This window comes from Macaca fascicularis, chromosome 12 (genome assembly GCF_037993035.2).
Source record: "Macaca fascicularis isolate 582-1 chromosome 12, T2T-MFA8v1.1".
Lineage (NCBI taxonomy): Eukaryota > Metazoa > Chordata > Mammalia > Primates > Cercopithecidae > Macaca > Macaca fascicularis.
The window spans coordinates 49,769,425-49,795,509 of record NC_088386.1 but is presented as its reverse complement, the minus strand read 5'-3'; the positions used below and the strand labels follow the sequence as shown (position 1 = coordinate 49,795,509).

Genomic DNA, 26,085 nt, shown 5'->3' with positions numbered 1-26,085 from the left:
AGAGACAATTTAGCACATCTGAGAAGTTTATCCATCTTATATTATTATTTGGTAGAGAAAAGACTAGGTTTCTTAATTCTTTAAGCCATTCTTGGATCACTTTCCTGAGAGTTTATGTAGCTGGGTCATTCCAGATGTGAACTCAAATTATATTTAAAATAGCCAAAAAAAATGAGTATAACATAGGAATTTAGGCAAAGAAGAGTATGTTTCAACATTGGAATACAGGCAAAGATGAGTGCTATAGTTTGGATATTTGACACTCCAAACCTTATACTGAAATTTGATCCCCAGTGTTGGAGGTAGGGGCCTAATGGGAAGTGAAGGTATATCCTTCATGAATGGCTTGGTGCCATCCTTGCAGTAATGACCGAGTTCTCGCTCTATTGGTTTCCAAAATAGTTTCCCTGAGACCTAGTTGTTAAAAGGAAACTGGCACTTCCTATCTCCCTCACTCTTGCTTCCTTTCTTTCCCTACAAGATTTCTGCACATGCTGGCTCCCCTTTACCTTCCACCCTGAGTTGAAGCAGCCTGAGCCCCTTACTAGAAACCAAGCAGATTCTGATGCCATGCTTCTTGTACAGCCTGCAGAGCTGTGAGCCAAATAAACCTTTTTTCTTTTTAAATTACTCATCCTCAGGTATTCCTTTATAGCAATACAATCAGACTAAAACAATGAGTATTATCCAAGCAAATGCAAACCACCAGAATATCTAATTTGGGGGACTTAACTGAGAGTATTAGAGATAAGAAATCTGCAATGTGTAACCACCTACGCCAATAACATTATATATATGACTGTAGCTAAGTGTCAGAGTGATCTCCTCAATTTTGTTAAGAAATTAGAATTGAAATTTAGTGTAATTACTCATATAATTTTAAGCTATTCAATTTTATTTCATTAGATTTAACTAGTAAAACTGAGATACTCCAAAGAACAGGTTGCAAGATGAAAGGAATTATAATAAAGCCTCCATGTGTACTTGAATGATATTTAATTCAGATGTAGTACTCTTACATCAAAGAAAAACTCAGCCAACTACTGACCAAAAATCCATGCATTTTTCGTAAGTGTTCTTGATCATTTGCACCAATTTGAAAAATTTTGTAATTTCCTACCTTGACTAATTCAGCAGGTTTAGGGTAATGGAAAGTAATCATGACCCATCCAATCTAATTGGGGTAGAATTTATCATTATAAAATTTCAGACTATTGCATTAGTTGCATATACAAAAAAAATGATTAGACTACAGGTATCCATGTTTTATTTGAAGGAGAATCAGAAACAAGATATACAAATGATCATGGTATCTGAACCCTAGAAGGTAGTACTTATTCTGTGAATCAACATATACTAGGTCTGGGTGTGGTGGCTCACGCCTGTTATCCCAGCACTTTGGGAAGCCGAGGTGGGCAGATCACGAGGTCAGGAAATCAACACCATCCTGGCCAACATGGTGAAACCCCATCTCTACTAAAAACACAAAAATTAGCTGGGCATGGTGGTGTGTGCCTGTAATCCTAGCTACTTGGGAGGCTGAGGCAGGAGAATCACTTGAACCGAGGAGGCAGAGGTTGTAGTGAGCCGAGATCACACCACTGCTCTTCAGCCTGGCGTCAGAGTGAGACTCCATCTAAACATATGTATTTATATATACAGTGTATATATATCTCTAGTGTATATATATATACACACATATAAATATATATAGTGTTTACAGATATCTAGTGTATATATACACATATAAATAAATATATATATCTAGTGTGTGTGTATATATATACATATACACACACTAGAACTTAGGTTCTATTCACTTTAGAAATAGTTGGAAACTATCCACATTTCATTATGATAAAATTATTTTGAGAACCTAATTATTCAAAACAATTGTTGAAATGCTAATCAAAGTCAATGAGGATGCAATGGTCTACCCTTCTGCAATTCAATATTTTTGTAATATTCAACAAATAATATTTATACCATCTGCTCATTAGTTCTATTCCATGAATACAATTCAAGATATTTAGGAAGAATTACTATAATATAATCACATTAATAGATTTACTTAAAACTTTAATTTTAACTGTTAAGCTAATAATTTTATTTTTGTTCCATGTGTACAAACAAACCCCCTTTTCATAAGGAAAGATATCTGATTCTGGTATTCTGTTCATGCTTATTGCCCAGAGAGACCACTGACTTCACTAAAATCAAACAAACAAGCAAAACATTAATTTTGTTCAACTCAAGCCTAAATCATTTAACAAATATTTCTGGGGCATATGAAATGTGATTAGGGGAGATTGTTTTAACAATGTATAAACCAAAAAAGCCATAAAGTCTAAGACAGACTTTACTTCAACAATTAGATTATTTTAAAATATCTTTTTGTATATCAGTTAAATTACAACACACATGTAATAACCTCAGAGAAAATCCTTGACAATGTATATAACAGGCAAATAATTTATCAACAGAATACTTGAAGATCTATGAATACGTAAAAGAAAGGCAAAAATATTCAATGGTAAAATGAACAAAGTATATGAATAAAAAGGATGACTAGTTTATTTACAGAAGAAATCCCAATGTCAATAGAAACTTGCAAAATATGTTCATTGCTAGCAGCAATTGGGGGAAAAAACAGATTATCTGTGCAATTATCTATACAACTATAAATAAATATGTACATATATGTCTATACATATATATATGCAAAAACAAAAAGATTGATAATCTAGAATGCTGATAGTATACAGTAAGTGCTCAAGCATTGTTGGTGGGAGTGATAATAAAGTACTTCAAGAAGTTAAGAATTTTTGACAATATCTACCAAAATATAAATCTACATATCCATTGATCTAATAAATTTAAGCAAACTTTGTGTTAAGTCATTCATATATTTCACTTAACTCTCAAAAAACTTTATGTGGAAGGCCATATTTTTCTAATCCCCATTTTATAGTAAATAAACTAAGTCCAGAGATTAAGTAAAGAAAGATTAAGTAGAGTCAGGATTTGAATTAACTCAGGTAGTCTGCCTCCAGTGCTCTCATTCTTAGTGCTTCCACATCCCTCAGAAATATCCTCTCAGGTTCACAAAGAAGTTGTCACAGGAGGGTTTCTGTAACTTTTTTGTAGTAAGGGACAACTGAAACCTGCCTAACTGCTTGTCAATATTGGTATGATTAAATAAGTTTTGATATATCCATGCAATGTGAAACTATTTCTCTACAAAATGGAATAACAATTCTAAGCAAATAGTATGTAAAACACTGCAGGGCATAATATTAAGGTAGAAGTAAAGGAGTTACAACAGTACTGATTTTTAAATATATGAATATGTATCCGTATGTGTATGTAAATACATAAGAAAAAGATTTGAAGGATACATGGTAATGGTGATTGGGACTTATATATTTCATTTGCCTCTGACATAGGTTATAAAATAGTACAAATATAATAGATTGGAGCTCAGTAAGCTCTAAAGACAAAATCAAACAAAAAACTATACAACAGATATAGCCCCTTTATTCACATCATTTAGTGGGGGTAAGAAATACTTGAAACATGCATAAATGCTACATTAGGGAAATTACAGGAACCACTGGAGTCTCTGGGGGGAATTACATCAAATCTGATTGACAGGGGTCGATGATTATGGTACTTTAAGCGAAGGTGGCAGCATTCATTAACCACTCAAATACTCTTTTAGACATACAGAAAAACTTCACGGTAAAAGGGAGCATGTTAAGCTTGGAGACCCAATGAATGTAGTTCCACATGGCAGGTATGTGGAAGTCTTGGGAAGAAAGTGTACAAGAAAAGATTGGAAAGTTGGGCAAGGATTGGATCTCACAGGGCCTTGTTGGCCACGTTCATGACTTTTGACTTTGTGTTAAGTCATTAAAAAGTTGTTAGGAAAATAAGAAACCAGTGATAATTTGGTTTGGGAAGGTCCTCCAGCAGCGCTGTAAGGATGGGTGAGGTGTAGGCAAGCTTTGAGACAGGGAGACTGCTGTGGTTTGGATGAGGTTTTTTCCTGCCCAAATTTGTGTTGAATTTGATTCCCAATGTTGCAGTGTTGAAAGGTAGGACCTAGTGGGAGGTGTTTGGGTCATGGGAGTGGATCACTCATGAATAGATGAATGCCATCTCTGGATGAGTTACTTCAAAAGGGGGTTGTGCCTTCTCATGTTTCGTCTCCTTGTACATACCCATTTCCCCTTCCACCTTCTGCCATGAGTTGAAGTGGCACAAGGCCCTCACCAGATGGTGCCTGATCTCGGACTTCCCAGTCTGCAGAATTGTGAGCCAAACTTCTTATCTTTATAAATTACCCAGCATCAGATATTCTGTTATAGCAACACAAAACAGACTAGCACAGAGCCCCATCAGGATAATCAGGAGGTTGTGTGGATGAAGGTGAGTCTGGAAATGAACACAAATGAATGGATTTGAGAGCAATTAGAAGGTAGAAAAGAAAGGAATTGGAGATTCACTTGAAGACTGTGAGTGAGAAGGAAGAATCTAGGAAAACGTAGACAGTTCACATAAGAATCATATTAATTCTTGAAAATGTGTTTCCCATGTATTAAACATTTAATCTTATTTTTCATTTAAACTAATTACATGTGCTCACGTAGAGAGTTCACTCTTTAATGGCAAAGACAACATTTTAAAAATGTTCATAGTCCCTCCTACTTGCCATAATGACAAACAAGTATTTAACAAGCACTTAACAAGTGAAGACAGAAGTAAGGCAGCATCCTTATTATAAAAATACAAATAAAAACCCATAAAATACCAATAAAAGGACCAATAAAAAATGTTAACCTAATGCCTTAAAGAATTAAAGAATCCAAAACTGTTTTAATTGATTGTAGCAAGGAAAAGCAGTTGATGAATATAGCTGTCATTCTTTATTTTCAATATTTAGCATTTTAGGGCATCACACAAATAATGCATTATGTGTTATTATAACATGGCACATTAAAATAATTTAGAATTTTCTCCTCATCATACCACATTTCCTCATTGGTACTATGGTTGCTGCTGCTAAAAAAGCATTTATTAAAAAATAAAAGTTCAAAACTCATAGGTACAAATGTACTTTATTTTTAGAAGTGCTGCACTCTTTTCAGATGAATTCCTGTTAATCCAACCAAAAACTAATATTCCTAGATTATTACAAAAATATTCACACTGCACATTTTGCTGGAAACAAAATGTGGTTGCAAAATCAGCCTGGAACATTTTCATGACTTACAGAAGAAATTAGGCCCCGCATTCAAAGAGCTGATTATTAAATATTGTACTTTTCAAAAAATCAGCATGTCAAAAACACTAGTATTTCATAGAAATTTCAAGAGATGGAAATGCATATAGGCTTTAAACTTTAATAACAATGCAAAGATGCTGCTAACAAAGCCTGCCCTTGGTGAGTTGATTTTTCTTAAGCATTTTTAAAAGGTTAACGAATAGGGAGTTAACCTTCAAAGTAAGTTCAAGGAGTCTGTAATTGTGTGTTTGTGTTTAACTGGAATAAAGATCAAACTACAATATTGCCAAAGAAAAAATAATCTATTTTTCCTAGTTACATATAAATACCTTTAAAGGTATGTTTTGGGATCCTTTAAATTTAATTTTAATATGTATCTGCTCAAAACAAGAGTGTGCATCAAGTAAAGGAAGAAGAACCTGGGTGTTATATAAAACCACTGATTCTAATCACCATGCCTGTGGATATACAGCTAGAGATCTACTTTCTCCCCCAAAAGAAAATCACTATTTATAAAACAGCCAGCATATCAAATATACAGAAAGTATTATGACTATAGTTTATCTTAAAGTTCTTAAGCTTTTTACCTGTGACCAAGAGGAAAAGAAAATGTTGCTTTTTATAATGTGGTATTCTGGGAATCGCAGTTTTTGCTTACATAACTTCATTTCAAAGGATTTGCTAGGACAATCAGATTGGTTCAAGCTGAAACAGCTCAATTACTTGTAAAAACTGCCTTAGGCTTTAACAGCCTACAGGGCTTTAAAAATCAATGATACTATAGTATTTGCATCCTTAAGAAGACAGCCAGAAATCAAACTAAACAAATGTAAAAAAAAAAAAAAAAATCTATTCTTGAACACTATTTCAAAGTACGTCTATTCTTCATTTACACACTTATTTAGAAGACATAAGTAGACCCTACCAACTTGGTCAATATTACCAAATGGCTAATGAGCATAGGCCAGGACTATTAGGATATACAGTAAATATTGTGAAAAAACTCAGATAAAGGTATTCACACATGTAGCCATTTACACATCTCATTTTTAACTTTAAATTAATTGGGAATCACAAGAAATATAAAAACCAAGATGTATAAAAATAACCTTATTTTAGTTTGTGGGCTCTTGTATTATGTTGCTCTGTTAGACAATTTTATTGTCTGCTTTTATTGTGCCTGTTAGACTTTTTTTTTTTTTTTTTTTTTTTTTGTTGAGACGGAGTCTCGCTCTGTCACCCAGGCTGGAGTGCAGTGGCCAGATCTCGGCTCACTGCAAGCTCCGCCTCCCGGGTTCACGCCATTCTCCTGCCTCAGCCTCCCGAGTAGCTGGGACTACAGGCGCCGCCACCTCGCCCGGCTAGTTTTTTGTATTTTTTTAGTAGAGACGGGGTTTCACTGTGTTAGCCAGGATGGTCTCGATCTCCTGACCTCGTGATCCGCCCGTCTCGGCCTCCCAAAGTGCTGGGATTACAGGCTTGAGCCACCGCGCCCGGCCCTGTTAGACTTTTGTATTAACCCTGGAGGGTAAGATTATACTACAATGTGCACCTATGATTATGGTGAAATCATAAAACCCTAAGCACATATGTAAACCAAAGGAATTTTCTTTTTCTATGGAAAACTCAGAGGAATTGAAACAGCCTTTGCAAAAATTATAACAGTGAGAAAATTATAACAGTGAAAGGGATCTGACCTACCCAACTCTGTCTTGCTTCTAACCTCCAAACTGTCCTTGTTCATTCCTGAGTGCAGGCCAAACAAATTTTGGGAGTGAATTTAGTGTAATGTTGAAAAAAAAACCCAAAACAGCCCTTTCTGAAACAAACCACCTTCTTGCCTAGGGACTAGTCTGCCTTTGTAGGACTAACAAATTAGCCACAAGATTAAAAATTATGGTTTAGGAGTCATGCAGCCAGAGGCCACAACATTCTGAACCTCTCCAAATTGCTCCTGGGGATTACATCACTATTGTGATGTAAAACCTAAGATCATAGCTGCAGATATTTTGCAGACCCTGCATTTTGATGCACCAGCTGATACCACTCAGACGGGTAATCTGGCTCAACCAGTTCTGTGATCCCACTCAGGGACAGAAGACTACAATCAATACCCTATGATTTCATCTCTGACCAATCGGCACTCCCCATTTCTTGACTCCCCCCGCCCCTACCAAATTATCCTTAAAAATCTTGATCCCTGAATTTTTAGGGAGACTGATTTGAGTAATAATGAAACTCTGCTCTTCTGTACAGCCAGCTTTATGTGGCTTAAACTGTTTATCTATTGCAATTCCCCTGTCTTGATAAATCAGCTCTGTCTGGGCAGTGGGCAAGGAGAACCTGCTGTGTGGTTACAGAATGATATAACACAGGAACAGAAAACCAAACACTGCATGTTCTCACTCATGAGTGGGAGGTGAACAATGAGAATACACGGACACGGGGAGGGGAACATCACACACCAGGGCCTTTTGGGGGGTTGGGGGCTAGGGGAGGGATAGCATTAGGAGAAATGCCTAATGTAGATGACGGGTTGATGAGTGCAGCAAACCACCATGGCACGTGTATACCTATGCAAACCTGCACGTTCTGCACATGTATCCCAGAACTTAAAGTATAATAATAAGAATAAAAGAGATTTATGAGGAAGGCCCTTCACCTCTTTTTTAACAGTGGGTCCTTATCCAGGGCTGGATCAGAGAGGTGGGATAAAGGCTTGTCACAATTCTTGTGAAGAGTTTCCCTGGTATAAACCAGACAGCCATGGATCGTTCAGCAGAAAGAAAGAAACAAAAGTGGCTCTCTTTTAAAAGTTATTCATTCATTCATTCTTCTAGTTATTCAACAATTTTTTTTTAAACAAAGTGACAGGAAAGTTGCTAGGCATTGTAAATAGTTGTCTCTGAACTACTTTGGATATAGAGACAAGTAATAAAAATTAAAACAATATGGTAAGAAGTGACGATGGTTTGCCCATGTTATCAAACTTCAGGGAATACAAAGAGAAAGAATACCCAGATAGTTCAAGACAGATAGAGCTGAAACATTCCTGAAGCCAACCAATAAAGTAGGCATGTGAGATTTTATAGAGTATATTGGAAGTAAGTTATTGTCAGAATTAAAGTTATAAAGGCTCAGCACTTAGACTGAAGTTTGAGATACTGCCTAAGTGAAGAATACAATTTCAGAGTAGAAGCCCACATGTAAAAAGCGGAAATCTCACAAAACATTGGAAAAATTAACAAATATATAGAGGAATTTCTAGAAAGAACAAGTATTATTTATTTCCCCATGTTAAGGAAGTTCTGGGAAGCTCAATATAAACTCATAAACTCTTTACAGTTTTTCATAAATATGCGTGTGTGTGTGTGTGTGTGTGTGTGTGTGTGCATGCATGTGTAGTATAGTAAAGGATGTAGTTTCTAACTGTGGATGCAAATGCATGTAGTTCCCACCCCTTCTTCCTGAACACATACACCAGATTCTCTCTTTACAAACTCACCCATTCCCCAAGGGATGAAAAATAGAAAATAAAAAATTCCAGAGGATAGCAAAGAAGTGTATGATTTTGATTTTAAATTAAAATGAGCACCACTCTCTTAGCCTAAATTAACAATGGCTGAAATTGTTATCATAAAAATAATAGATTTATGACTTCCTGAATACAACCTGTTTTATTTGTTTTTGGATGATCCGAAATCCTCACAGGGTTCAAATTGTTTTAGACATCCAGCTCTAGTTTCCAGCCTGCGTCCATTCTTCCTTTTTCAGGGAGAAGCAATTCATTGTTTTATGTTTCAGGTTTGGGGTTTCCTCCCTCTGCCCACACTATTGCTGGTAGATTCTACCATTGCTTAGCTGCACTGACTGTCTCTGAGACACACGTAAGCATAAATGCCCTTTAGAAGTTCTTAGATATCTTCAACACATTCCCCAAAAGTCCTTGTTCTGCCTCCCAAACTACTTTTCTAGAGTTAAATAAATCCATTTTATAAGAACAATAACCCCAAATAATATTTATTGTAATGTAAAATCTGCACTTTCCAGGATATACAAGCAGTCCCTATTGTGCAACATAAAGTCATTAGTTCCAGATAGCAGGCATTTTTTTCCACCCTTTACATTCTATAGTCATTTCATTACAGTTTGAGAGATGGTTCCATCATTTATCTGCCTTTTTCATTCAGTGGAAAATTATACAAAAGACTAGCACAGTACTTTTCACAAATATTCATCATGGACGAATATAATACACGTGATTACAATTATTCTCAATTACTCATATTCCTGAGTGTATGTTGCATGCAATCACACATAACACACTTTTTCCCTCCATTACTCCTTTTTTCATATTTGAACTTATATATTTCTACAAGTAATGATTTGAATTCAAAAAGTATCATCAAAAGAAAATGAAAAGGTTACATAAATGTCACTGCCTTGCTGTGAATATTACACGCTCTTGCTGAATTCGACTCTGAACATCTGGACTAGAGTTCTACTATAAAGAGAAATACATCTATGCATGAAATGGTGTTCCTGGTAATAGTTTTTTAACATAGAAGAGGCTTGAAAACGTGTGAAAAAGTCCTTTTCCTAATCACACACTTAAACATACAATGCCCTCATTCTTCTCTATATAGGAATGCTGGATCTTAATCAGAAACTTCATACTGCTCCTTCCGCTCCTTCTCTTCTAGGTACTTGTATATAAAAAAGTTTTGGCCGGTGCGGTGGATCAAGCCAGTAATCACAGCACTTTGGGAGGCTGAGGGGCGGAGCACTGGAGGTCAGGAGTTCGTGACCAGCCTAGTCAACATGGTGAAACGCCGTCTCTACTAAAAATACAAAAATTAGCCAGGCATGGTGGCGGCCGCCTGTAGTCCCAGCTACTGGAGAGGCTGAGGCAGGAGAATCACTCGAACCGGGAGGCGGAGCTTGCAGTGAGCTGAGATCATGCCACTGCACTCCAGCCTGGGCAACAGAGTGAGGCTCAGTCTCAAACAAAAAAGAGTTTGAATTTCCTTATGAGGACTAAACTAGGACCCTTTCCTCTCTCGTACAAGTTCCTATCACGCCCTATAGACCATACAATCTCATCAGATGGGTTTATTTAATCCTGTGTAATGTGGGTTAGTCGCTGATATAGGAGTTAAGACGAAATTACTTAGGCAGACAGTGAGGGTACAGGAGTTCTCGGTAAGGTTTTCCTTTTTAATGAAAAGCAGCCCCCCAAAATCATTTTCTAACAAAGAGCAGTCTGTAAAATTGAACTGCAGACATAGATGCCCACAGCTGGGCCAATCATGTTCAAAACAGCGACTCCATCTTCCCTTTTCTCTTTGGCAGCCACATGTACAGTAAGGAACAGACAAGATGGCGCCAGTGGAGTGGAAAGTCTATTTGCATAATAAGATTAGGGTGGGGTGGCCAGCCTTGCCGCACCGGTGTAAAGGGCATACCTGATGGAACTATTCTGTGGGCCCTAGTAAATCAGCCTCCTCAAGGCTGCCTATAAAATCCCGTGCATCCGACTCTGGTGGTCTTTCCCTTTCGGAAGTCCTCTTTCTCAGAGAGAGAGGGCTGTCCTCCTTTCTCTCTCTTCTGCCTATTTAACCTCTGCTCCTAAACTCCTCCTGCGTGTCCCTGTCCTAAATTTTCTTGACATGAGGGGACAAGCCCCTAGTATTTACCCCAGACAACGTAGCCGCTTCATTGCCAATCTGATTCTGGCATAAAAACATATGACAGATAAAGAAGGAACTCCAAAGTATATTTCTTTACCATGTTTTGAAATGATCCTGCAAAGACATCTTTTGTGGGGGAAAATCTGCATCTAGAGCTTTCCCCTTCCAGTCCCTCCCAAACCTGAGGAGATTAACTGAGAGTTTAGCTACCTTTTAAAGGTTTGACTAGGAAACACTTGCCAACTATTGCCTCTAAGGTGGCCACCTATGATACTTCATCTGCATAATAAGAACCTTGGTTTCCACAACCTCCTATCTTAACCCAGTCACTCTCCCATTGATTCTAGGTCTTTAGATAATAACTTGACCAAACCAATATATCCCTCATATGCATTCACCGATGTGTCTTCTGTCTCTCTAAAATGTATAACATCAACCTATAACCCAACCATCTTGGGCACATGTTCTCTGGAACTCTTGACACTGTGCCTTGGGCCAGGTTCACTCAAATTTGGTTCAGAATAAAGCTCTAAATGTTTTACAGAGTTTGACTCTTTTCATTGACACTTAAATATACCTTCAAAAATCAGAGCATGCCAATTAAAATCAAATAGGCTTTTCTAAGCCAGCTAATAGATTATATTACAGAAAGAGTATGCAGGCCTGGATTTTTGTTGTTGTCCTTATGGGTTACATAATAATGACAATAATGATGCTAATGACCATAAGGCCTATACAAAAACTGAGTCCATCTGTATCCTTATTTTTCTCCCTTTTTAAATGCTTCAGCTTTTTTTTTTCTTTTTCTTTTTGTAATGTGGCTATTGCAGATATCTAGAAAACTATAAAGAATGTAATTACTAATAATCCCACCACCCAGTAATAGGATTTTCTCATTTTTTCCTTTTTAATGACTTTCAATTCTTAAAATAAGTAATGTATGAATATTGAGAGAATTTAGAAAATATATAAAAATATAAGGAAAAGAATTACCCATAATCTTACCACCCACTGATAGCCTATATTTACTTCTATTTCAATACATATACTTCTCTGTAACTAAAGTATGAAAACATTTTAGTCTTATATTATTTTCCACACATATTTATTGATGAATAATTTACTATGTTCTTCAGAAATATAAATTTGAATATCTGCCTAATTTTCTATCTTGTTTCTGTATGAAGTCATTTAACCTTCCCCTACTAAGATATTTTTTAAAATATTCTTAATTTGAGTTAATAATAAATATAGATCTCTCTGTACAGCTTGCTCCATTTTTCCAACATAATACTCAGGTTGAGACAAAAAAGATAGTATTTAGGTGTTTGAAATATAGTTCTTATTTTACATCAAAATTTACTTCATAGTACAATTGTCTCATATACACTTTTCTTCAATATTATGGTAATAAACAATATTTTAACTAGTAGAATAACAGCAATAATGAAACACATGTTCAGTATGTTTCAATTTTATTTTCTCCTGTAGAGAAAGAAAAATGTCAGAATTGTGTACCTGGGGATATGATGTAGAAGAAATCTTTAAATTCATCCATCCAAACTTCTGCCAGTCTCCTGTTGTTCTTGTTGATGACATGACCAGTGCCACCAGGAAAAGTGTATGGAGTCGCCTTCCGAAAAACATGACCAACATGGGAGCAAGTAACAATCTCCAAGGAGCCTCCACATTGCCAAATCTGGGAAAAGGAACAATCATTGTAAATAATGCAATAATATTGAATGAGATGAAGCAACTGAAACTTAGGCCAAATCTTCAGATCTTACATGTTTCAAGCAAATATCTGACGCAAAATTTAGAACTAGTACACTATACTTACTTTTGGCAAAGGATGCAAATTTGGAAGATCTTGATATATTAAAATACTTGAAGCATTGGAATTATGGAGGTAAGATATAATTAATTCATATCTCTTTATGAACTAATTTCTAGTTTCTAGTAGTTAACCTAATTGCTAGTTAGTAGATTTGTTACTCAAATCTGCTATTAATGAATTTGTACATGTTGTATGCTGTTGTCAAAAACTAAATTTGATTTGGAGAAAAATCAGTTATTTTCTATCCACCTGGAATTATAAATGACCGTTCATTCTAAGCTGTTCCTATACCTTGCATCTTCAGGCTTTGGATTTATTATTAAGATGTGCTAGGACACCTTTATAGGTGCTCAGCATCTACATATCCTTCAAAACTCATCTTCACCAAGATCATTTCTTCTAGAAAGCTCTGGGGGGAGATTTAGTAATGTGTACCTTTTGTATTTTAAGCATTTTTTACTGAAGGACTGAATACAATTATTCACTTCCTTATCACTCCTTTAAAACTATAAATTCTTAGAAAATATACCATATATTTCTTAGTATCCTAGAATTCACTGTGTATTTGAGGCTAAGTATTATATAAACTATCCATAAAATACTTATTTATATGAAATTACATTGTATAGCCATAACGTATATTGTTTCTTTCTATATATGTGTTTACACACACAGTACTATACATACAAGTGTGCATATATGTATTTCTTATATATATGCTACATGTTTTCTTGTCACAATAAATAGAAGTCATAGTTACTGCTCTACAAAATTTGGAAGACATGGTTTTATATTGTAACTAACATTGTTTTTATTTGATACATATGATTTAAGCAGAGTGACTTTTTTTGAAAGAAAAATATCTTTCTGGCCATTTCTGGCCAGGTGCGGTGGTTCACACCTGTAATCCCACCACTTTGGGAGGCTGAGGTGGGTGGATCACGTGAGGTCAGGAGTTTAAGACCAGCCTGGCCAACATGGGAAAACCCTGTCTCTACTAAAAATACAAAAATTAGCCGGATGTGGTGGCACACACCTGTAATCCCAGCTACTCAGGAGGCTAAGGCAAGAGATTTGCTTGAACTCAGGAGGCAGAGGTTGCAGTGAGCCAAGATCATGCGCCATTGCACTCCAGCCTGGGTGACAAGAACAAAACTCTATCTCAAAAAAAAAAAAAAAAAAAAAAAGAAAAGAAAAGAAAAGAAAAAAAAAGAGAAAGAAAGAAAAAAGAAAAATATCCTTCCACCTGGCCCTTCAGATAACATTTAGCTTAGAAGAGAGCTGCTATTGGACTTGGGTAGCAGTAAGATACATTCACTTTTTTATCAGAAGATAAAAGATGATAAATAATGTCATAATAATCAATAATGGTTTGTGCATTTCATGTAAATCTCTTCTTTTTTATTTTATAATTTTTAAACAGTGCTCTTTTTTGGTTCCATATGAACTTTAAAGCAGTTTTTTCCAATTCTGTGAAGAAACTTATTGGTAGCTTGATGGGGATGGCATTGAATCTATAAATAACCTTGGGCAGTATGGCCATTTTCACATATTGATTCTTCCTATCCATGAGCATGGTATGTTCTTCCATTTGTTTGTGTCCTCTTTGATTTCACTGAGCAGTGGTTTGTAGTTCTCCTTGAAGAGGTCCTTTACATCCCTTGTAAGTTGGATTCCTAGGTATTTTATTCTCTTTGAAGCAATTAGTGTGATGCTAGCAGAAAAATAGGTCCAACAAATACTGAAATACAGATGAATATGAGAGAAGAATAGAAACCTTCCTCGATCATTCTTAAATAATCAAAGTATTTCATTGATTGATAACTTCATCTTTCTAGCTTCATGAAATATATGAACCTTCTTGTCATTATGCATATTTTTACATTCTTCCTTCCTGTTAAAATGGAGGCAATTAATCCCTATCCTATCAAAGATAAATCAATACTTCTTTTTCAGCCCCCCATTATATGCCTTATTATATCCCTTGTACCTTTGTTAAAGATGTCACTAATTTAGTCATTCCCCTTGCTTTTCTCCTGAAATATTAATCATGTTTCTCATTACTAGATTATGCCTATCTTTGCATAATACCCTCTAAAGTCGTCTATCTTTCAAATAGCTTTAAAAATTTATAAAACACAACAAAAAGTCAATTGCTTAATATCTACATCCTAGATATCTCATTGTTTCCTTTTACCATTAAATAATATAAAATATATATTTAATCTATGTTTTATATTTTATATATAATACATTTGTATCTCTAATATGTATTTTATATTTTTGTCATGGTAAAATTATGAATTATGTAATTTTAGTGTATTAGTGATACACGTTCTTAGGAAACAACAGTGAAAGCAGAAAGACAATTAAGATTCTATTGAGTTGACAGACAAGAGATGCTGGGGATTAGGGCAAGGATGGTGGCAGTGGAAACAGAGAGAGATGGTGCCACGTTCCTAAAGAACATGTATCACTAATATGGTAAAAATATATTTTAGTGGCCAGGCGCGGTGGCTCACGCCTGTAGTCCCAGCATTTTGGGAGGCCGAGGTGGGCGGATCACGAGGTCAGGAGATCGAGACCGTCCTGGCTAACACAGTGAAACCCCGTCTCTGCCAAAAATACAAAAAAATTAGCTGGGTGTGGTGGTGGGCGCCTGTAGTCCCAGCTACTTGGGAGGCTGAGGCAGGAGAATGTCATGAACCCAGGAGGTGGTGCTTGCAGGGAGCCGAGATTGAGCCACTGCACTCCGGCCTGGGCGACAGAGTGAGACTCCGTCTCAACAACAACAACAACACTAACAACAAAATATTAATATATATATAAAATATATAAATATGTAATTTATAATATATATTATAATATGTAATATTTTTTATAAATATATAATATAAATATATTTATATAAGCATTTTGTATTATATTATGCTAATTATGTAAAATATTATGTAATTATGTAGAATATTATGCTAATATTTATATTAGCATAAACATGTATGATATATTTATATAAATATATAATATAAATATATCATATTATATTTATATATTATATATATATTTAGTGATACATGTTCTTTCCTTTCCTCAATTTCCATTTCTTTTTGACCTACTGTAAAAATTGCTGTTTATTTGTGTAGCTCCTTACAATTCCTCTGGTCAAAATAACAAATATCCCTTGATGCATTTATGATCTTGTTGACTCTTTTCTTGGAGTCTCCTGATTTTCCTCTTTTATATGTTTATCCATTTTTACTTTAAATTTATATTTCAATGCTGGCCTTAATCTTTCTTTATACATTTAATGGGCGGTCTCATTTGTTACTATTAATTTACATAGGACCTGCATGCCAACAATCTCAACATTTATATCTCAGCCCAGACCTCTTTTCTGGGATCCAGACTTGTGTATCTATACATCTACTTGATACTTCCTCTTGTATGTTCCAGAAACATACAAACAGAAATGTTCAAACTTGGTTTGTTGATCACCCATGTTCTGTCAGCCAGGTCTTATTTTTTTCTAATTTTTTTTTTCCAATTGATAGTATATGGTGCCAACATTCACCCAGATAGTCAAACCAATAAATACATAAGTAAAATAAATAAATAAAACTAGAACATATCATTGACTTATTTATTTCATCACCTGTATGCATATGCAATCCACTATTAAATCCTAGTAGTGCTATCTGTAAAATAATTCTCCATATGGCCATCTGTCTTTGTTTGCTTGGGCTGCCGTAACAAAATCCTGGGAGGCTTAAACAACAGAAATCTCCTTCTCACAGTTCTAGGGGCTGGGAAGTTAAAGACCAAGGTGCCAGCACGGTCAGTTCCTCATAAAGGTGTTCTTCCTGACTTGTAGATGACTATCTTTTTGCTGTGTCCTTCCATCATGGAGAGAGCACACTGGTTTTTCTTTCTCTTCTTGTAAGGATATCAGTCCTATCAAATTAGGACCCCACCCTTATGACCTCATTTTTCTTCAATTCCCTCCTCACAGGCCATATGTGAGGAGGTAATTGAAGCCTTCAATACATGAATTTTGTGGGAGCCTTCTCTCCGTTTCCACTGCCACCATCCTTGTCCTAATCACCAGCATCTCTTGTCTGTCAATTCAACAGACTCTTAATTGTCTTGCTGCTTTCACTGTTGCTTTCTACAATTTGTTTTGTACTGAGAAATCAAAGTGATCTTTTAAAAATTTAATTACTTAATTTTACTTCCCTGCTTAAATCCTTGAATGGTTTCTCATTGCACTGTGAATGTAAACACAATTCTTTAGCAGGGCCTCTAAGACCATACCTGATTTTCCCTCTCTGTCAAAAAACACTGGTGATATTGGCCCCCTGCCACATTCTAGAATAACATACCACATACCTTTTCACACACCAAATTCTCAAATCTCCTTCCCCTGTACCTGGAATACAGTTCTGTCAGCCCTTCACCTTGGCTACCTCTTTCCCATACTTGTCATCTCAGCTGAAACATCACTTCATCAGAGAGGTCTTCTCCAGTTGCTATATTTAAAGTAGCCCCACCCCAGTTATTTTCTCTAAGAGAACCCTGTTTAGTTCCCTCTTTGCTTACCACAATCTGTAACTTGTTTATTTGTATTCCTATATACTTTCTTTCCTCAACTAGAATGTAGGCTCTAAAAAGGACAGTGGAGATGTCTGGTCATTTTTGTAGCCCTAGAGCTAAGCCCAGTGCTACATACATAGTAGATGTTACTATATGTTGGTTGAACGGACAAATGGACAATTCAAAATTAACTACCAAGGTTAACATTAAAAATAAAAGACATTCCTGGTACAGTGATGAGGTTTAAACTTTTTTTTTTTTTTTTTTTTTGCAATTTTAAATGGCATTTTTGTAGGCAATATCTTTAAAAGACTAGGTAAAATAATCTAGTCAAATGATATGCAACTGTTTTTCCACATGTCTTGGGAACTGAGGAAGTTCTTCGGAGGTCACAGCATAACGAAGAAAAATTAGAAATGGTTGATAGTTTATGGCAAATGAGATTGCTCAATGATACAATCTTAATTTTTAATGTGCTATGAAATCTATTTAACTAAGATCACACAAATCTCTTTCTCTCTCAGACATGATTTAGTAGAGTACTCAACATTCATTCCATGACCAGGCTTTTGTAAAAGGTGCTCCAATTTCAGAAGAAATGACACATGACTTGTTATACATGAGAAGGAATTTAAGGTCTTCTCTTTATTGTGAGGAACACAAGGTGTTTGGTAAAGAGGCTTTTCCCTCCCTTCCTATGGAATATGCATAAATGAAGAGCTTCTTTCCTCCTTCACCCAAACAAACGAGCTAACGGAATGAAGAAGAGACTGGCATTTCTCTCCCGGCTGGATAGTTGCACAGCAAATTAGCACGCTAGCCTGGTGCTGCCTTTAGAACAGAGAAGAATGTGTTCAGAGAGCTACATGACCCTAGGAAAAGAGAGTCCGCTCCCAATCTAGTGAATTCTGAAGCTATGATTGGGGTTTATTGTACAGGTTGTTTCAGCAGAATTGATAGGTCCAGTGATGCAGTGAACCTGGAGGAAGTGGTCTTTAATAGCATCTGGACAAGACCACAGTCATTTCTGGGATCTATAGAGCATGGAACATAGAAAAGAAAGAATGAGCTATGGGACTAACAGTATGGCAGATCAGCAAGGAGGCACACTTTGAGAAAGGCAGTTGGGTGAAATAGAGACTAAGATCTCCCTCTCCAAAAAGGCCCTTGGAAAAGAGAAGAAATAAAGGTTGAAGCTGAGCACAGTTTGAAGAAAACAATAAAACTATGTATGGAAAATAATCACCTGGGTAAGGCCACCAATAGCAAGTGGAACCATATGGAGCCAACAACGGCAAGCCATCATCAAACTTACCACAAAAGACCTGCCATTTTTCTAGCCTTCCTATTTGACCCTACCCACTGGGGAAGGCAACCCACAAACCCCTGCCCTCTTTCATTCCAAGCTCCTCTTTCATCATGGGCCTAGGGAGAGAAGAGAATGTGAGCGATATGTGCCTACAAAAATCAAGGCTTTACAGTGGACATTAGAGTTTTCTCTAATGGCTGGGCATGGTTCCTCACGCCTGGACCTTGGGAGGCCCAGGTGGGCCAATCACCTGAGGTCAGGAGTTTGAAACCAGCCTAACTAACATGGTGAAACCTCGTCTCTACTAAAATTTAAAAAATACAAAAAATTAGCTGGGCATGGTGGCAGGTGCCTATAATCCCAGCTACTTGGGAGGCTGAGGGAGGAGAATCACTTGAACCCGGGAGGCAGAGGTTGCAGTGAGCCAAGGTCGCGCCACTGCACTCCAGCCTGCGTGACAGAGAGAGACTCCATTGCAAACATAAAAAATAAAATAAAATAAAAAGAATTTTCAATAATTAAAAGTTATTACAAAGCTATAAAATCAGTGCTAAATAACATTAAGGACTGAAAATGAGTATTCTTCAGAGCATAAAAGGAATAATTGGGGAAAAAAACCCATTTTAAATCTGCACTCCACTAAATTCAGACTGAGCCCTGTTTAACTAGTGACTGACAGTTGTCCTCAGGACTCTCTCCATTTGCCTTTTTACAAATATGGATTAGTACTGTGGTTGTGTGAGTTAGATGCACAGGGCTCTTTATTTCCACCCTGTTGCTTCTTGGTCCTCCCCATAGCTTGTGGGTTTATTGGTTCTCTGCCAATATCAGGGCTCTGAATATAATACTCCAAAATATGTCAAGTTGGCAATTGAAAAAACTGCAGTAGCCAGGAGGCCACTCTGACCTTCTCCCACCTTTCTACCCTGAAGTATAGCCATAAAGAAATTCTCTGACTTACTCTGCCTGAAAGAAGATCATAAGACTCTAATTTTAGAGGGGTTCTGCCCTATAGCTTCAGGCCAAGAAGAATCTGAACAAACCAACCTTGCTAAGTGCCCCGCTTCCTTTAATTCCATTAGATCACACTTAATTTTTGTCCAAGCATACTGTCCATTCTTCTCGGATCCTAAGGATAAAAGTATCATTGACTTATGAAACAGATGCCTAAGGATAAAAATTCTTGGATCTTTAGGTCTTCATTTCTGAAGGCTCTCATTTGACATAAAACTTGGGTTAAATAAATTTGTCATGATATCCTTTTGTGAATCTGTCTGTCTTTTGTATAAGGGTGTCAGTTATAAACCTTGTGACAGGCAGGGAAAAGATATTGTTTTGTTTTCCCCTATATCCTGAACGTGCACACAGAACAGGAAATGAAATCTGGTTTGAAATCTTTTAAAGTAGGGTTCTAATGGTCTCACTCCTTTCCATCTTAATTGGCAAAGATAAGGATATATGAAAGTGCAGATTTTATGTTATCCTCCTGACATGTAATGACATTTTGTATGTACATATACAGGTATAATGCTGCAACGGTTGATATTTGTAAGACAAGAAAAACCTGTCTGACTTTGATTCTCACAGATAAAGGCACTTCTTAAATATATTGAGGATAGATACAAAGAAGTGGTGGCAACTGTTCCATAACTCAATGAACACTGGCTCATGTTTTGCCTGTATGCCATAGGCTACTGACTCTTGAAATAATGTGAGTGCTTCTCCCATCAGCCATCTGTGCTCACAGAATGTGCAGATAAATGCTGATATTGTATTTCCTAGGTAAAGCCTCTCCTCAAAATTTGTACAAAAATAAAAAGATTGAGGTAGAAATGCATAACACTATGCATTAATTAGGCTAATATCTACTCATAGTAATACTAAGTTAATATAAGAATAAAACATTCAATTTATGAAATATTGACCAGATAAATGTCATATATTTAGACTCCGGGGTAATGTGAAAAAAATAAATGTTAAAGCAGAAAGAACTCAAATTGAGTGGAGTCCACAATGACTACCTCAATAATTTCCTTTAGTGTACCCTCAACATTTTAAAAGGAAGTGAGAAAAGAAAGAAGGAACATTATGACCCAGTCATACCATTCAGGACATAGGCATGGGCAAGGACTTCATGTCTAAAACACCAAAAGCAATGGCAACAAAAGCCAAAATTGACAAATGGGATCTAATTAAACTAAAGAGCTTCTTCACAGCAAAAGAAACTACCATCAGAGTGAACAGGCAACCTACAGAATGGGAGAAAATTTTTGCAATCTACTCATCAGACAAAGGGCTAATATCCAGAACCTACAAAGAACTCAAACAAATTTACAAGAAAAAAACAAACAACCCCATCAAAAAGTGGGCGAAGGATATGAATAGACATTTCTCAAAAGAAGACATTCATACAGCCTACAGACACATGAAAAAATGCTCATCATCACTGGCCATCAGAGAAATGCAAATCAAAAGCACAATGAGATACCATCTCACACCAGTAAGAATGGCAATCATTAAAAAGTCAGGAAACAACAGGTGCTGGAGAGGATGTGGAGAAATAGGAACACTTTTACACTGTTGGTGGGATTGTAAACTAGTTCAACCATTATGGAAAACAGTATGGCGATTCCTCAAGGATCTAGAACTAGAAGTACCATATGACCCAGCCATCCCGTTACTGGGTATATACCCAAAGGATTATAAATCATGCTGCTATAAAGACACATGCACACGTATGTTTATTGCAGCACTATTCACAATAGCAAAGACTTGGAATCAACCCAAATGTCCATCAGTGACAGACTGGATTAAGAAAATGTGGCACATATACACCATGGAATACTATGCAGCCATCAAAAAGGATGAGTTTGCATCCTTTGTAGGGACATGGATGCAGCCGGAAACCATCATTCTCAGCAAAGTATCGCAAGAACAGAAAACCAAACACCGCATGTTCTCACTCATAGGTGGGAACTGAACAATGAGATCACTTGGACTCAGGAAGGGGAACATCACACACTGGGGCCTATCACGGGGAAGGGGGAGCGGGGAGGGATTGCACTGGGAGTTATACCTGATGTAAATGACGAGTTGATGGGTGCTGATGAGTTGATGGGTGCAGCACACCAACACGGCACAAGTATACATATGTAACAAACCTGCACGTTATGCACATGTACCCTAGAAGTTAAAGTATAATAAAAACAAAAAACAAAAACTTGGGCTATGACATAAGCAAACAGAATTTCTCTACTGGCTCTGTCACGTACTATGTATACTTGTGAAAATTATTATTTAAGTCTTTAAGGCCTTAATTTTCCCAATGGAAAGTGGGAATAATAATGACTACTTCCAAGACCCTAATAAGATTTTATGTGTAAAGGAACAAGGAACTATGTCTGGCACTTGATATGGGATGAAGTAAAATGATATTTGGATATTATTTAACTTTTATTGCCATAATTTCTCAGGGAAATCAACATCTATAGATTATTAGCTCATTCTTGCTTTTTAAAAAGAATTTTATTCAGGTCTTAAAAATGTTGTGTTTCTTTAAAATTACAACATCAGTGTCCAGGAGTTATGTACATTGTGTGGAGTCTAAAAGAATAGTCTATTAGCTTCTAATTAGAATACTGCATTTTATTCCCTGAAATTATTTTACAATGTCTGAACAAACAGTATAAGCTGAATAAAACATGATATCTCATTCACATGAACAAGTGACATCTGAATTACTTTGTATCACTGAGTATATCCGATTGTTATTTTCTAGGCTTTCAACAGATTAATATTTTATATTTTATCTCTTTCAAGTAAATTTGATCATGTATACAATATAAACTATCCTATCATCCACAGGGAATTAAAACTTGTCTTTGTTCCCAGATATTTTTATAAATGTCTTATGATGGAGAAGGTTCTTAATCAAAATGTAAAATGCCCATTGCTCCTTTGATAATCTACTCTATTTTCTTTCCCCTGCTAGGAGACAATTAACTAGCATACTTCATCCTTTTCATGGTTTTTGGCACCTACATCAGTGACATTTTAATTAAAGTTCATAAACTTCATAAGCTCCACTTTGCAATCTCAGTTCTAGTGCTACTATTGTTTCTAATTTTACAGCTGTTGTACCAAATTCATGCAACTGCTTGTTTTTATATTAATCTTTATCTTTCCCCTAACCCATAAACATACTATGTCTGGCACAAAGTCATTCTTTTGTTGAGACGGAGTCTCGCTCTGTCACCCAGGCTGGAGTGCAGTGGCGCGATCACCGCTCACTGCAATCTCCGCCTCCCGGGTTCACGCCATTCTCCTGCCTCAGCCTCCCGAGTAGCTGGGACTACGAGTGCCCACCACCATGCACCATGCTCAGCTAATTTTTTTTGTATTTTTAGTAGAGACGGGGTTTCACCGTGGTCTCGATCACCTGACCTCGTGATCCGCCTGCCTCAGCCTCCCAAAGTGCTGGGATTACAGGCATGAGCCACTGCCCCCAGCCCAAAGTCATTCTTCAATATAGTCATAATGAAAACAAACAACAATAATATACAATGGAGACCATATAGCATAATGATTATGAGTAGAGGCTATAGCTCCTGATATTATATCCTAGCTCTGCAACTTACTAGCTGGGTGACCTCAGTTATGTCATTTTTCTATGATTTGGGTCTCAGATAATAAAATTAAACTAGAAGAATCTAGCCCAGCAATCCTAGTAAAAGAACATTGTTATGAGGATTAAGGCAACCTAATTCACATAAAGATACTTACCTTTTATTTGGCAAATGAATTGGAATGGAGTAAACGAGTGATTTATTGAGGAGTTACGGCAACAATCTAGAATAGAGATGATGACTTTGCCCAAGGTGATGGCAATGAAATAGGAATTTAATAACTTGACACAATTTGGGAAATTAAAATTAAGAAATAATATATGAGGGTATGTCAGCAACATGGTGAAAGAGCAGGCTCTGGGCTACCCCTCATCCCACAGGCACATCTAGTATACAACTAAACATAAGTCAGTTCTCTCCAAGAGAAAGCCAAAATCCAAATGAAAGACCCCCACATGCCAGACTACTGAGAAATAGTCACATCAAAATGGATACTGAAAGCAGAAATACACTCATACACTAGCTCCACCCTGACCACAGAGCCTTACAATGAGAAGAAAAATCTCAACTACCAGCTTCTTCCTGAGGGGTAAGGGGCTTGTACCACACATAAAGTGCCAACTTTTGCAGTCTCTACAGAGGGCTTGGCTCTTCAATCCCCATGCTTGATGAGCCACAGGGAGAGAGCATCAGAAGATTTATCTCAAGCATAAAAGAAAAGAAAAAAAAAAGGTTTGAAACACATGAGCCCTCCTAGCAGATACAGCACTCAGGATTGGCCCAGCTTCTAAATTCCCCCAAAGTTGGTCTCAGGCTTTCCCATCAGCTTCCTGTGGTTCTGGCCTTTTAACAAGCCAGTATCTGGGAACCTACATAGCAAATGAAGAATAAACCTTCTCCAGCTTAAACAGAAAGCAAGGCATGTCCTGTGTGTACCTTCTTCTCGGGCTTGCTCCTAAGATAAATTTCTGTAATCTCAGTCTACTCCTACAAGAGAGGTGTAAAAGTTCTGCTTGCTTTAGTAGGAGAGTGGGCACTCCCCTTGCTTCCTTCCTTGCCTTGCTTTTAAGATAAATTTCTGCAATCTCTCATTAGAGAGAGACTGGGGGACCTCTTCATTCCTGATTGGAAAAGTAGGCATTCTCTGCACCTTCTTCCCTGCTTTGTTTCAGTGATAATTCTGGACTACATTCTTCCCCTGCTAGAAGGGTGTGAGACTTCCACTTGTTTGAATGGGAGCGTGGGCTCTCCCTGCATATTTTTCCCTGGTTTGCCCCAGCAGTAAATCTAGATATGCACACTCTCACTGTGAGTGGCTTCTGCATGCATTGAGTGCCCCAACTTTTATAGCCTTTACCCAAGGTGCTGGCTCCTAAATCACCTAGGTATAGGAGTCGACAGAGCTCTGCACTCCTAAGTCTCCTAGACCACAGGGAACAAGAAAAGACTTTTAAACTTGAAAATGTTCAGCATCTCTCTCACTAAACTCAAAGTGAGCATTCTGATTATGAGCAGAGGCAGCTGCTTCAGACTGTCTCCTTGGTGAAGGACAGAATAAGTGGGACATAAACTTTGGCTCTCAGCTTCTCTGCAAGAAAAGAAGAAACTGGAACACACATCTAACACCCTAGCCTCTCTAGCTGAATCCCAAGAGACTGTCTTCTATTCCAGCTCTCTCAAGGCAATAGCATGACTTGGCAATCACTAATTTCTTGGGGATTTATATGCTTTGGCTGTGTCCCCACCCAAATCACATTTTGAATTGCAGCTCCCATGATTCCCATGTGTTGCGGGAGGAACCCAGTGGGAGGTAATTGAATCATGGGTTTGGGTTTTTCCCATGCTGTTCTCTTGAAAGTGAATAAGTCTCATGAGATCTGATGGTTTTATCAAGGGGAGTTCCCCTGCACAAACTCTCTTGCCTGCTGCCTTGTAAGATGTGCTTTTGCTCCTCCTTTGCCTTCTGCCATTTTGTGAGGCCTCCCAGCCATGTGGAACTGTGAGTTAATTAAACCCCTTTCCTTTATAAATTATCTAGTCTCTGGTATTTCTTTATTAGCAGCATGAGAATGGACTAATATAGTAAATTGGTACCATCACAAGCCTGGGACTTAGGACAAAAAATTTTTTTCATAGGCCAGCCTAGTTGCTTTGTGCAGTCTTGGGACTTGATACTCTGCATCCCAGCCATGGCTAAAAGGGGCCAGTATAGAGTTCAGACTGTTGCTTTAGAGTGTGTAAGCCCCAAGCTTTGGTGGCTTACACATGGTGTTGGGCTTGTGGGTGCACAGAAGTCAAGAATTGAGGTTTGGGAACCTCTGAGTAGGTTTCAGAGGATGTGTAAAATTACAATGGTGGAGCTGCGCAAGACCAAGGGAACCTACCTCTTGCATCAGCAAGACCTGGATGTGAGACATGGAGTCAAAGGGAATCATTTTGGAGCTTTAAGATTTGACTGCCCCACTGGATCTCAGACTTGCATGAAGCCTGCAGGCCTATTCATTTGGGCCATTTTCTCCTATTTGGAACAGCTGTATTTTCTGAATGACTGTACCCCCATTGTATTTAGGAAGTATCCAACTTGTTTTTGATTTTACAGGCTCATAGGCAGAAAGGACTTGGCTTGTCTCAGATGAGACTTTGGACTGCGGACTTTTGAACTAATGTTGAAATGAGTTAAGACTTTGGGGGACTGTTGGGAAGGCATGATTGATTTTGAAATGTGAGGACATGAGATTTGGGAGGGG

General features: G+C 37.2%; 1 protein-coding gene across 4 annotated transcripts in view; it reads right to left on the bottom strand.

Moving 5' to 3' along the window:
• The window catches only part of GALNT13 (polypeptide N-acetylgalactosaminyltransferase 13), a 600,525-nt gene that overhangs the window by 142,285 nt on the left and 432,155 nt on the right, over window positions 1-26,085 (bottom strand). For all 4 annotated transcript variants that reach the window (XM_065525497.2, XM_045367091.3, XM_065525498.2 and 1 more), the window contains exon 9: window positions 12,496-12,676. In XM_065525497.2, coding sequence (XP_065381569.1) covers window positions 12,496-12,676 — 181 coding nt within the window. The remainder of the gene's footprint in view (window positions 1-12,495; window positions 12,677-26,085) is intronic.